Genomic DNA, 14763 nt, shown 5'->3' with positions numbered 1-14763 from the left:
ACAGGTACAACACCCAGTCCCCCACGCAGCTCTGCGTATCTATGGAGAAAAGCCCAGTCCTTGGCTAACATCTTCATTACAGAAGAGTAAAGAAGCAGGCAGCGAACAATGGAACAACACAGTAAATCATTCATAGTAAGAGCCACGGGATTTTAATTACACCAATTCATAATTCAGCAGACAACATGTGCCCAAATCAAAGTGTTTAATATCCAGTGCGTTCTGCTAACTCCATCACAGGCTCCAGTTGTTTTCAGCCGCACGCCGTTCGAAAACCACTTCCCCCCTCCTTAGTGAGATGAGTTACACTTGCTTCGCTCGCCTCCAAGCACAATGGAAGACAAGTTTGGAGAGGGACAATGGCTCCACTGAAGCTGAACTCTTTTCGACAGTTCCCGATGCTCTCCGAAAAGTGTGAACAAAGATTTCCCCTCCTGATGCTCCGACAAAAAGATAATGCCACGTAGCTAGAACAATAAATAGGAGGAAATTATCTAATATCCCCTAATCTGCACAGAATCATAACAATTGTGAGATGCTATCAAGATAAGGCAGGAGCAGAAGGCAATGTTTAACCCTCACACTAACCTAATGTGGAGCCATTTTTTAGTGCACTGGCTTTTTTTTTTTTTAAGAACATTACAACACCCACCCCAGCACTGCTAATAGCTTGAATAATTGATTCTAATAATACTGAAATAATGAGGGAACAAAAGGGTGGACAAGAACAAACAAAGTTGACAATTTCTTCAGAAAGTGAGGGCAGGAGGGAGTAACTTCATGAGTGAAGGCAGGATACTGGGCTGCACGAGTACACAAGGCCAATTGTCAAAAAGGGGGGGTGGGGGTGGGGGTGGACATTAAAAGCGATCCAAGCTGCCAAGCTGTGTGCCGCACCCTATTACCAAACACAGGATACACCACTTTGTTTACTTCTCACAATTGAACACATACAAAAGAGGTCTCGGCACAACGCGGCTGTCAGGTCACCCGCCGGTGCTTTCAGAGAACGCTGAAATATCCAGATAAAGCACTCTTGCCCCAGGCCTGTCAAAGGTCCGCCACGTTTCCCCTCCGCTCTCCCCACCACAGCCCGGCCGCTCGCTAAAAATAAGGCAGCAAGGTACCGTGTGGCTTCCAGACCCTCCCTCCATTGCGCTCCGGCCCCACGATACCTCAATGGCCTCGCTGAGAGATCCAGACCAAGAAAGACCCACAAACACCTTCTTCTATCACTCTACAGTACACTTGAGGTGTTGAGAATAAATAAGACACAAGAGGGAACCCTCAGAAGTACGGAAAGGCGAAAGGTGGCGAAAAGCGTCGCGGGCCTCGACGTTTATCAGAGGGACCAGGTTACAGCAGGAAATGGCTCCCCTGAATGGAGAAGTGGCAGATGTCTTTAAGGCTTCCCCATACAACGGTTCCTGCCCTGCAGTGATAAACAAAGATGGTAATGGGGTTGGGCGGGGGGGCGGATTCGCACAGAACAATGGCTTTTATCGGCACGCCAAATAAATATGTGGGGTGGGGGGGCGCTTTACAAGTGAAAAATTGCAAATGAGTTTAACTTTCGCCTGCACACTTCTTTCTTCTGGTCCTGTCAGCTGACAGGAGACCCCGTGTTGCCCCCAGCGAGCAGATCCATTCAAACCCGAGCCCAGCGGACCAAATAAGAGGTTAACAAGAAGTGGCAAGAGAGGGGGAACGAGGCAGCGGCTGACAGCTGATAAAGAGTGGCAGTGGCAGCCCTTTATTGTTGCGCTTCAAATATAAAGTTAAAGATCTTTGAAAAACTAAATTTTGATGTCTTTAAAATAAAAGCGGCACAAAGCAACAACAGGGGGCTATTGTCTGCCAGCCACAGGGGAGAGGCTTCGTAATTCTTATTCTGTCTTTTGATGGCTGTTAGAAATCCGATTGGAAAAAAAAAAAAAAAAAAAAAAAAAAAAAAAAAAAAAAAAGAGAGAGGCAGCAGAAGGAGCAGAACCTCTCGAGGGCGCATCCATTTCCTGTGATCATACATAATGCTCTTCAAAAGTTGTTTTTTTCCCCACCCCATTCAGCTGATCAATTGCACCTTCCTTCTGATTCCCCCCCCCTCCCCCGTCCCCCCTCCCGGCATGCTGTGTTTACATCAGATGCGACGCGGTGACAGGGCCTATCTGAGACAGAGGACCGGAGCTGTCATGTTGATTTATGGGAGCATCACACCCCAACTTGTCCAAACTGAAGCGCGCAGTTCATTAATTAGAGAGCTGGGACTTTGAAGTCGGTGCTCTGAGTGCAGTTTTTAACATTCTGCTTAATTTATATGCCCCCCCCCAAACCCACCCCACCGCCCGAATGGTGGGCTCTCAGAGGAGGGGAAAGGCTCAAAATTCCCCAATTGTCTTTGAACTTCTTTTGACCACAAAATAATCATTTCTTTGTCCACAGCGATGCCTCTATCTGTGAGTCATTAACACACACCGTGACGCTGCTCGGAGAAGACTGGCCCCAAATGCGTGCACAAACACACTCGTTTACACGATAAAAAGTCTGAGTTTTAACTCCTCAAGAAAAGGCTAACTTACAAGGTGTTTTACGTGGTGGGGATGTTTCCATAAAGTCTGTTTTTCAGGGTTTAGTGTTCCCCACATACACAGAGAGAGAGAGAGAGAGAGAGAGAGAGAGAGAGAGAGAGAGAGCTGTGAGCGCTCCTCGCACTGATATCTCACAATTACATGCCCTTTCTCGCAATGCCATTTCCATGTTAATTACTGAAGAAAATCGCTCAGATCCACACGTTAGACATTTCTTCCATTCCTTCTTTGGCTTTTCTTTACTGTGCACCAAGATGGATGGTACACTTGGGATTTTTTTTTTGCTTCACATGGCACTCGTTTACCCCAGACAAAGGACACACACCACTGTCGACACCAAGCGCAGTTCAACAGCATGGAGTTCATTAAGCAGAAGAAGGGCAGTGTGTTCATGAAGGACGTTTCCTATAGCTGCAGTTACTAATCTGTTGGAAACTTATCTCCAAAGCGACTTGCAATGTTAAGGTACAGCCCTCTTTTCCAGTCTCCTTCGCTGCGCCAATGTCAAGCGTACCTCCTTAGTCTGCTTCCCAGCATGCTGCTGCTGCTGCTGCTGGAGGAGCTGAAGGTGTAGCTGTTCCTGCTGCTTCTTGTAGAAGTCTTGAAGTTGCTGCTGCAGAGAGAAGTCATGTCTTTGGTGAACTCAAGAGCAATTCTCGCATTTCACCACCCAAATGTATGCACCGATACAAGAGCTGTGGACCCATGAGAAGGAGACCCTGGGGTAGGCTCTGAAAGGTGAGGTCTGAGCCCTTCCTAACACAGCCTATGGAGTCTGTGGTATCTGCTGCGTACCTGCTGCAACATGAGGGCCTGCTGCTGTTGAAGGAGAACCTGGAGCTGCTGAGGGCTCAGGACCTGCTGCTGGAGGATCTGCTGCATCTGCTGTGGAGTTATCACCTGGGGGGTCATCATAGCCACTGATACTGGAACCTACAGAGAGAAATGGTGTTGGGGAGGGGGCAGAGATCAGAAATGGTCTGTTGAAGGCTTGTCAGAACCACTGATACTGGAACCTAGACAGAGACAGAGAGGGAGAGAGAGAGATCAGAAAGTGTCAGCAGAGAGCTTGTCATGGCCACTGGTACCAGACTGCAGACAGAGACAGAGAGACACTGAGAGAAAGAGAAAGAGAGAGAGAGAGAGATCAAAAACGCTGTCTGCTGAGAGGTAGTCACAGCCACTGATACCAGCTTCGAGGAAGCAGAGCAAGGAAGAGATCAAAACGCAGACTACTGAGGGGTCGTCACAGCCATCGATGCTGGAACCCCTAACGAGAGAGCAAATTGCATCAAAAACCACGCCTGACGGGCTTCCGAGAGACTCGGCTAGCGAAGGCTCTCGCTCAGTCCTACAGCCCCAGAGGCCGGCTCGATCCTGAGTTGCATCGCGAGCTCCAGTGAGGCTCGACACAATCTCTGCTATTTTTCCAACATGGGGAAAACGTTTAAATTGCCCCCAGAATCTCAGCAAGCGCATCTCCCAGGGATGTGGCTGGCAGCAGCATAAGATGCCAAAAGGCACTTATTGTTGCATTTGACCTGGTGTGGAAAGAAGGCCACCAGTTTGGCGGGGGCGCGTGTTATAAGGTGGAACAACTCACAGAAAACTAAGTGTAAAATCCACATATGTACTATGGAAGTAGCGGCACCAAGACAGAGTCAGCGCATCCACTGAGATCACCACGTCGATGAGGGAGAGCGCCACGGAGACCGAACGGCACCTCAACTTCAGCGCACTGGCCTTCCGGGAACAGAGAATTCTACCCACACAAGCGTTGTTCATTAGTGTTGTTTTACTAAATTTGTTTCGATGCCTTTTAATTGTTTTCTGCAAGGACAGGGTCACAAGTGCTGTCACTGGTGTATGTGCCATTAGCAGCAAAGCTATTTCAAAATGTCCACCAAAGGAAGCGCAGTCCACAATACCCCACGTATGACTGCACTGCTACAGAACAAACAAAGCAGTATGTAAATAAATAGGTGGTAAATGCATGCGCACCTAACATAACTTACATTGGGAGAGGAAATAATTATCTGATCCCCGAACCTCAACTCAAAGAAAAGGTGTGGGAATGCGACCCTTCTGAAAAAATGGCTTGTTTTGACATTGCGAGAAGACCTGCACTTGTCTGTGCTCCCTAATTGGTCCAGCTATGGTGTAATTTTGGAGCGCGCCTCAGTGCTGCCACTCTCTCCTATGATGCGCGACACCATTAAAAGCACCTTTCTGTGACATATTAGTGACAAAGAGCCGCAGAGATGAACTTGATAACGTTTGCCATTTGCAACTGTTAACATATCCCTACCCTTGGGCGCCTTGGCAGGGGTACCTGTGCGCAGGGTGTGTCTCTCGGCCTGACGTCTCCATCTGATACCAAAGCGGACATCAGGATGACAGCCTGTCCTTGTCAAGGCTACCCAAATTGTAGCCTGACTCATACCTAAACATCCCTTTGAATTTTTCATGCACTTTTGAATGCGATTTAGCTATTTAGAATCTATTTAGCAGGTGCGACGGATCTGTGGACACCTGCCGCATCCATATTGCCTCATTCATTTTTCTGAGTGCAACGCAAAACAAAAACAAAACAAAATGAAAAAAGAATAAGAACTCAATGCGTATGTTGTACTTTTCCAGACAGATGCAAAGGCAGAGACGGCGAACACACATCCCAACGCTCAAAGCTGCTGTCCCCCGAAAAGTTTGCTTGCTGCACTTCTCGGGTCACACTTTGAGGCTTTTTGTCCGGTTCGGAAGGACAGTTGTTTCCCATACGGCAGGAGAGCACTTAACAATTCTAGTCCGAGGCGGAGATGGAATGAAAATGCAATATTAATTCTGCCCGTATTACATCTTAACATGCAGTCCATCTTGACTTTTTCACATGGTTTGCCCTGTCATTTGCCTATGCAGAGCCCGTTCCTAATTTCACAGTCATTATGCACTGATGTCTTTACTTCTCAGCATCACTAATTTTAATGAAGTAAAAAATATTTTCTGAAGGTCAAACAGTCGATCGCTCACATACCGTAGTAATATCTGTCAACACATACAAGTCAGATTTCAATTTTAAGCCCTTAATGGTCATTCCATATAATAATTATTAAACACCACACATTCAGATGTACTTTTGTTTGTTCATTTATTCATCAAATGATATCAGTTTCCAAATTCCATATACATTTATGCGTGTGCTTAACATACACACAAATCAAATATTGCGTAAATTACAAATCCAAGGCACGGTGAGTATTACACTCAAAACGTTTTTAGATGCATTTTAAAACACTTCCCCTCCCATTTCATCACAAACAGGAATAAAGCTTTGTTGTAAGGAATTAATCTTTTATAATGCACTAAGGGTGAAGTAACCCTTGTGCTTGGCAGGTGCGCTGGCTCCTGGTACCCTGTAACTGATGGTAGAGTTCTCCTGGCCGGGGCGGTTCGGCAGGAGCCTATTACAGCCCACATTTTATTACCCATTACTGCTGAGGTCATTAGCAGCAAGAGGGATTGTACGCTTCTTAACCTATTGATCATTGTAACTACTACCATTTAATCCTGTGTTGAATGACTGAAAATCTGCTAAAGACATGGGGCTATTGAGGAGAAGGGCGGTAGGGAACACTTTAACTAAAAAATATTACCCCGCTTGGTGTGTCATGCTCATTTAAAGAAAACACGGGATGCTGATTTTCATGTACAGCAGCTCCGTCTGAAATGCTCCCCTTTTAACACAGACTAAAACAGGCATTCTGTGATAAGTGTCAAAAAAAGGAAGAATTAATGTAAAAATGTACTAATTATGTACCAATATGAAAAAAATCTTCAAATTAAAAGATTAAAACAAAACAAAAAAAAAATATGTTTTAAAACATTTTAATTCAGATTCCTAAAAGGGAAAAAATACTTAAACTACAAACTATTTATTTCCTTCATACTGCGAGACACGTTGCGGACGTTGTGATTACGGCTGAAACGGATGATGCGTGTGGATTTCTGCTGCAAGGGTGTGGAATTCCAGGTGTGTGTCGTACATAAACTCTGTACAACCAAGAACATTCCCATAGACTCAGTATAACCACAGGACACGTACCAGCACAGAACTGCTGGCAGAAGAGCCAAGCGTGTGTGCGCGCGCACGCGCGCGCACACACACACACACACACACACACACACACACACACACACACACACACACACACACACAATAGCTACACCCCTCCCACAGCACCAAGTTCCACAAAATGTTCTTGAAACGCAATCTGACTGACGGATGACTATATCGCGCTCTTATGCTCAATTTAGGCAGCACTCCATTCAGTTGCAAGAAAAACAATGTTTTTAAAAATAAAAAAAATACCAAAAAAAAAAATAAGGCTCTCATTATGTACTTTTATTCAGGCTAAATAAGAACGTTATAATAAAAACTAAAATTTCATCTCAGCACAATACTCACAGCATACATAAATGATAATGCTGTTAAAATATAAAAACTACTACATATGCAAATCAGTATTTTATGTAACTTATGTAAGGAAACAACACAAATGGCCTAAGTCATGCTGTTATAAATGTTGTAATTATGATTATTATTAAGATAATGGAAGAATATCAACATATACTGTAAAAATGTTAAATACATATTTATATAAAAGCTAAGAAAATCCAGGTATGTTTCCATGTCTCAAAATCATTTCAAATTATTGAGCCAGTGCTGTTATACTGTGGTTATCCAAATAAATATTAATATATAACAAATAATAACACCTTACGCATTTTCTGCTGATATTACTACGCTGTTATTGTACATCAGCGCTGTGTGAACAGTACTCTGCTGTTACCATTAAAAATACAAGGTTAATAAAAAGATGCAGAAAACATTATCATTATTTCCATGGGTATACTGCTTGTGAAAATTCTGCATCAATATGTGGAATGGGAAGATTTAATTATTTTTAAATTCTGTTTTAAATTTTTTTCATCATCACTTAAACATTGATAAATATTTTAATGTAATTTAAACAAAACTATTTAATCTGCAATACTGTGCGTGAAGCACATAACGAGTACTAGTAGAATGTAACATATTATAATGTCCCATTTTTTTGTAGTACAAAGCTTGATTTTTACTGTGTATCGGCACGACTTTTTAAAATTATTATGTCTGTGCAGATGGAAATTATGAACATTTGATCATTTTTAAAAGCGGAAAGATATTTGCATTGGTATCAGTGCGGCTTTGTACTCCAGTCTTGCATACGGTTAAGCGTGGAGCTGAGGTACGAGCGACTGGCTTTGTCCCAGCGCCCCGGCGGTACACAAAACGGGATTTTAATGAAGGAACACAAGTCGCACTTCTCAGCAACATTTACATTCTGTGATTCAGACTTAATGAAGATCATCTGCAGAGCAGCATTCCCTGCTGAGGCCAAAGGTCACAGCGCAGCCAAAGGAGAGGGCCCCATGCTGGAGGACCCTCCTTCTCGGTGGCACGACAATTAAGGGGGGAGGCCAACTTCAATGATACCACGTCAGGAATTAGGCTCGCCACATACAGAAAGGTTGGGGGGGGGGGGAGAAAACGTGATTTTACAGTCCGCTCCCCTGTGCCATCCTGTTTTGTGAGAACATCAAATAGAATTGAGAAGCACAAAATAAGTAGCCCTTGAGAAATCCGAGGCGCCAACCTTTTTTGATGTTCTCGCTTTACCTTGACTGCGGCTAAAGGAACCGCAGTGGCACTCGGCCTCAAATACCATACGATGGGGCATGAAACGTCTTCAAAATTATAATTTCATGGTACACGCCGCGTTCCAGCTTTGCATGGATGTAATTAGACTTCAACAAGGGCACAACTTCCCATCCTAGTATTTTATACAAATGACTAACATTATGAGTTTTCCAATCCGTTCACATTAAAAAATTATCTATACGTCATTTTACTTCTTTGTACTGGTTAAATACAGATACGGTTTTATTTTTTGACATAACAACAGTAACATTTTCAATAACATTTTATATATATTTTCACTGTTATAATATCTAAACCAAAAATGTTTTCAATAGCTTTCCGAGATTACTAAAAATGTTGGAAAAAAAAAAAAATCAAAAATATGAAGAAAAAAAAGTAAAATTTACAACACTAAAAATAGTCGAGTGGAGCTAACCCTTTAGTAATTCAAGCTGCTTTAAAAACGTTTTGAGTTAAGATAAACAGGATAATCAAAATCACATTTTCCCCCCATTTTCTATATAGTTTCGAAGGAGAACTCGGCCAGATATGCAACAACTGTAAAAACAAAACTCAAGATTGCATTTTAATTAACTTTTAAACCACAAACAAACAAGTTTTCAACGAAACTGGCTCTGCTCTCCATCGAATAAACAAACTAATAGCCGAAGGGAGCGAATCGTTCACGTAAGAGCAGCAGCTGAGCACTGTGCCGCATCTGCTGGTTCCCACACTCGTCCACCAAGCCGCCCAGCCAAAGGGCCAGCGCTGTCACCTGGCCGTCACTGTCCGCAGCCCCCCCCCCCGACTCAGTCACTCATTCACTGACAAAGCCTCAATGAGGAATTCAGCACACTGCGTGTAACTTGACTGCTACCACCATTATACACATGACTTTAGAAGTATACAGCTGGCCACAATGCACATCTGTCTGTGTTCTCAGGAAAAATGCATTGTGCTCTTTTTTCCTCCAAAACAGATGAAAGTAACAACTATCGGTTTACTCTCTAAAAATAAAAAAAAAAAAATGTACAAAGCAAACAGTTTTTTTGCAGTTAAGAAGTCCTAACTCTCAATATTTCCAAAGCAGCTCAATTAATTGAGTCAGATTGAGCACATAAACAGCAACACAAAACCTTAACCGTAAAGCAGAATGATTTTTTTTCTTGTTTTGCCAAAAACACGCCAACCTCGAAGGCAACTGGTTTGACTAGCGAAGCTCTGAGGCCCCGCCCCGCGATGCAGATGCCCGTACTCACCACGCGGCTCTGAGATATGGCAGAGAAACGAGTCATGACAGCATAGTGTACGCCATTCACCTTCTCCCAAACTCGTGCGCCTCCGGCACACTGAAAAGCCCTCGTCCTACGGGCTCGCACACCGATGATTTATGGTTTACCAGCTCAGCAAGGTTACGCAACACTGCGTGCCTTCAGATGTATTATTTGAGTCAGTTGAGATTTAATTAAGATCATAGCCCCTAGAATCCCCTTCAAATGAAAATTTACCAAAGACAATGGACGACACATCCTCATGCAGATTGCTTCCATTCTGTTCACATCAACAACACAACCCTAATCCTTGTTTCCATGACGGCAGACAAGGGTCCAACAAATTGTGTTGCCTTTTTCCCCCCGCCTCATGTTGTTGTCTTTTGTGTGTCAGAAAAACCATGTGCCCAATTAATGGGGGGGTAAAAATTACAGCAGCTGTCTCACGAGTGAGCATTGTCCCAAAATACATCTGGAGCCAAAAGACCTGGCTTTTTGTCTGAACACAAGAACATTTACACACTGAACACAATGTGACAAGGAAAGTAATAATATGTTTATCTAAAATTGCTTTACTGCTGTTGAGTTGTGACAAGATGCAAATATGTCTCAAAATAGCTTTTGATGTATTCGGTGTCCAGCCCTCCCTGCCAAACGCCTCCTCGGGCTTCAAAGTTGGATGGTGTAACGTGAAACAACACGAAAACCAAAACACAAAACAATACACTGTACAACAAGGTTCTGTTTGACAGGAGAAAGTTCAGGAAGTTTCCAGGGAATCTAAAGAAGCGACGGACAGAGGAGGTGCGAAAAAGCCTGTGACACAGAGGACCCCCCAACCCCAGGGCGATCTAGATCATAAAGCAAGGGACAGCCTTGCAGGGGACATCCCATGTGCCTTAATGGCCTGATGAGCCTGTCTCCAGGCTTGGGGCTCAGAGTCGTATCTGGTTGCCTATGTCATGGTTTGAAAATGACAGGTGCTGGCAGGCGACTGCTTAGACAGGCCACGGCACAAATAGCGGCCGCGCCTGAAAGGGCTAATGCACTACTAATGAACAATAAATCAACTTTGATTACAAACTGTCAAGCCAATCAGCTCTTGTTTCAGCCCTCGCCAACCGCTGGGCCACGACTCCAAAGACACGCGTGTTGCGTGCAGCGACGTGGCCTTGCTTTTGCGCACTTCTGCCCACTGACCTATTGCACCTGTCTCTGAGTTTCACAGCCCTCGTGTGTGCGCGCGGGGGGGTCGCCAAGGCACCGGTACAATGTGTAAACATGTTTTCAGAGCAGAAACCTCATAAACAAAACGATGAAGAAGAAAAACCCACCAACCCTAAAATTAAAGGAAATGTAGCTCTTTTAAAAGAGACATTATTATATTAATTAAAATGATTTTAACTGGAAGACTCCTGGGGCTTTTCACATCATTAAAAGTTAACCCAGCACAAAGTCAATAACTGTCTCCAGTCTAATACCTCTGGGGTGTTTGGAAGGGTTAAGTCAGCCTGGCAAGTATGGAAGTTGATCCATCTGCCACCTACCTCACGATGACGATGCTCTCCACCTGCAACCCCCCCCCCCAAAACACCACAGTACCACACATTTGTCTTGGGAGAATTACAACGCTGACATTTAGGATGATGACACTTACATTAAACCGTAACAAGCAGATGATGTTGAGTATAGAGCTCTCCTCCGTCTCTTCATTTAACACGATAGAGTGATGGGTGGATATACCTCCCATTACCTCCCCACCTCTAGCCAGATGACAGGAGCGCCGCCGATACACTGGCTCCGGCGGCAGCCAAACCCACTCAACCCTCAGAAACGTACTTGGAGCCAAACGCACCAAGACGCACATGGTGCCGCAGCACCCAGTACAGCCCCACTTTAAGGGCCAAAATAACACCAGCATGTCACTTGTTACAGAAAAAAAAAGTCCATGGAAAAAGAAGAAAAAAAAAAGTTTTTTTTACAGAACAAAACAGAAGTTTAAAAATTGCTTTGGTTATTAAAAAAAAGTAAAAAAGCTCCAATGAAAGAACAGAAAAGTACACGTGAAATTTAAGCAAATGTACAAGAAGAAATGAGAAACTCCAGCTTTCAGCGTTTAAAAAAGAAAAAAAAAAAAACAGCAAGAAATGTTCTGAAGTGTCTCAATGCAATCATGCAATCAGTGGCAGGCAGGCAGGCACATCTAGTAAAACACCTCAAGAGAGAGATCCAAAGAAAAGCCGAAGAAAGGCATGAGGCATCTGCCGATCCTGCGCTCCGACACGCAAAGCCAGGCTGCTCTCAGCTCCAGCCACAGGTCAGCAGCCTGAGCTACAGGGCGCACAGAGCTCCCCCGCTATCCCAGCTCCCCAAACAAGCCGCATGATGAAATTAACCAATTACCACAACGAACATGGCACAAAGGAGCCTGCGAAGCCCCTTCTCCTTTTCCCAGGACAAATTAAATTGTCAAGTTTTGCACAAGAAAGCGCGTAGAAATTGCAGAATCAATCATATTGACAAACCTGACAAACTCCATTTAGCTGGCAGGGTAAACAGGGAGGCTGGGCCGTGCGGAGCGGAGCTGAACGCAGCCGAGAGGAGAGCAGAGCGCAGGAGACGAGAGGAGACGAGAGCGGTGCGGGAGGCGGGCTCGGCACAGCTGCGGCGTCTCCTGCCTTCCCCGGGATACGGGCAGATTGCACGCGCAAGGTTGCTCCCTGGCTGACAAGATACAAAACTATCCAATCAACCACGCCCTTCTCCACCAATCACAACCGGCCCCCTAAACATAATCAATTCAAATGGGCCACACAATGGGGCGCCGCGGGCCGCGACTGCAGGTGAAGTAATGCCTTTGTGTGGGGCCCTTTAAAAGAAACCACAGTTGATGGCTGTTAACCCTTTGACCCCTGCCGGGGCTCTGGCCGCGCAGGAGAAACAATGCCCCTGCCCCCCCCCCCCCTCACGTACGCCACCGAAGAGAAGCCCTTTAATTAAACAACAGATAAGTAAACAAGCCTCTGCGGCTCACAGAGACAAAAACAAGGGGAACTGCCCACTTTATCTCCTTTTTACTCTTCCTCTACATGCAAATTTTCACTGCAAGAGCAACTAACTCTGTTCTAAATCATTACTGGTGCTAAACGGCCTAACAACAAACAAAAACACCAAATCCATCCTGCAGTCGACATCTGAAAAAAGAAAAAACATGCATGCAACTTGTTAAGAAATACCTCTAATTTATAGGGAAAAGCAGTGTCACAATGAGGTAAACGGGGAAGGGGGGGGAATAAGGATTTTATACTGTGAATGTCAAAAGTGCTTTCAGGAGACCTACAGAGGTACTACAGTTAAAACAGCAGCAAATATGGGCTGTCTATTTGAAATCATTTTTCTTTTTCTAATAATAACAGGAAATGTTATATTCTTATATTTTGGTCTAGCATACAGACCATCAAGAAAATGTTGAAGGAAAAAAAAAAAAAAAAACACAGGAGCGGAAAACAGAATCCTGCCACCTACTGGATCTTCTTACACAGTCAGTGAGAGAGGAGAAGAGAATAGTGAAACCCATCTAGAGAGGAATGCTTTTCTTCACTTTGTCTCAAAAATCAAAATATTACTTAACAATACAGAGTGAAAAAAGCTCTCCAAACGCTTTGATGATTTTGACTTGACACAAGTGCCCACATGTGGCTTTTAAAAGCGCAGATGTTTCGGACAATAAAAAGGAAGACCTTTCACTTTATTAACTCAGTTCCAAATTAATTATCTGCTGAAGACAATACAATGTTATCATTATCATGTGTCAGACAAAAAAGTAATCATTTATGTATTATGAAGTATTTGCAGAACGACGGAATGTGAAGGTGAGAAATACACAAGCGGTGTGAAAAAGGCACGGTGAAAAAAGATCCAGGTAGCACTTCCAGGACAGGGCGCTACAGTGGTGTGTTGCTAAGTGCAGTTCCCCTAAACACGGACTGTGTGACCTATTTAAAAACACTGACTGCAGGAACTCAGGTGTCAAAAGTGACAATTCCAACACGTATCGCCGTGAATTATTCAAGGAAAGAGGAGCCTCTTTAAATCTCCTGCATGCGGGGAGACACGCAGGGTGCGCACACGTTCTGACAGCGGTGGTCTCCACTCTGGCCGCGCCCCCCCCCCCCCTTCCCCCAGCCCGATCCCTGGGGTGGCGTGCCGGCATATTCTCAATAAAACACCTTCTTAGCAGTAATAGGCCACCGTTCTCCTTTCAACGCTCCCAACGGCTTCATGATAAATTTAGCAGACACACAGTTCAAGCCTTGCCTCTCATTTGTTCGCTCGCCCCCCCCCCCATCCGGTGCCAGGGTCCCTTCTCCTATAACTACACCGCTAGGTACTATGATGTCACAGGTATGCGCTTTTTTGGAAACCCCTACAAATGCGTACCGTCAACATGCCGTAGCTTTGGTAAATCCTATACCAACCCACCCCCCCCACAGCAGAGGATGCAGGACGGAGGCAGGATGGATATGTGCGCACATGGCCCCTCGGCCTGACCCCCCATCACTAATTTCCTCAGTTATTGTGTGAAAGTGAAAGAGTACTGTGTGTGTCATCCAGCTGAGGGTCCTTTATGACATTTGCACTTAAGTGCGCAGTGACAGTGATGGAGTCGTGCAGCACATTTCACAGTTACACATCTTGCACAAGGGAGTGAGAGGAAGAGGCGAGGAGCAGCACTCACTCGTTTATCATGTTAAGACTCATAAGAAGGCATGTTTGCATTGAACGCCGTCGCATTTTCCAACGGCTTGACAACAAGCAGCATCTGTTAAATATGAACAACATTTCTAAAACGGGACAGTTGGTAGTATAGTGGTTAGGGCTGCTGCCTTTGGACCTAAAGGTCACAGGTTTGATCTCCAGCTGTAGTACCCTTGAGCAAAGTACTTACCCTGAATTGCTCCAGTAAAATTACCCAGCTGTACAAATGGGTAAATAATTGTAACGTTAACATTGTAAGTCACTTTGGAGAAAAATGTCAGATAAATGTAAAATGTTAAAGCAAAAGAAGAGAAACACAGACTGTTTTTGTGAGTCTCTTGGAAATTAATACCTGCTCAAGGCTTTCATTAAACTTTTATTTTGGGTGAAAAAATAAAACATAATAAAAAGA

The 14763-nt window shown here is 44.4% G+C and overlaps 1 protein-coding gene across 5 annotated transcripts in view; it reads right to left on the bottom strand.

Moving 5' to 3' along the window:
• The window catches only part of foxp1b (forkhead box P1b), a 79549-nt gene that overhangs the window by 30251 nt on the left and 34535 nt on the right, over positions 1 to 14763 (bottom strand). For 3 of the 5 annotated variants that reach the window (XM_018734074.2, XM_018734075.2, XM_018734077.2), the window contains exons 3-4: positions 3381 to 3518; positions 3100 to 3198 (exon numbers count right to left, since the gene is read on the bottom strand). In XM_018734074.2, the coding sequence (XP_018589590.1) occupies positions 3100 to 3198; positions 3381 to 3518 (237 nt within the window). Of the gene's footprint in view, positions 1 to 3099; positions 3199 to 3380; positions 3519 to 11250; positions 11332 to 12118; positions 12347 to 14763 lie in introns of those variants that run through there. The other 2 variants (XM_018734078.2, XM_018734076.2) reach the window with 2 other exon arrangements.

This window comes from Scleropages formosus, chromosome 22 (genome assembly GCF_900964775.1).
Source record: "Scleropages formosus chromosome 22, fSclFor1.1, whole genome shotgun sequence".
In the NCBI taxonomy this organism is placed as follows: domain Eukaryota; kingdom Metazoa; phylum Chordata; class Actinopteri; order Osteoglossiformes; family Osteoglossidae; genus Scleropages; species Scleropages formosus.
The sequence above is the reverse complement of the archived record's forward strand: the minus strand, read 5'-3'. Positions and strand labels throughout refer to the sequence as shown.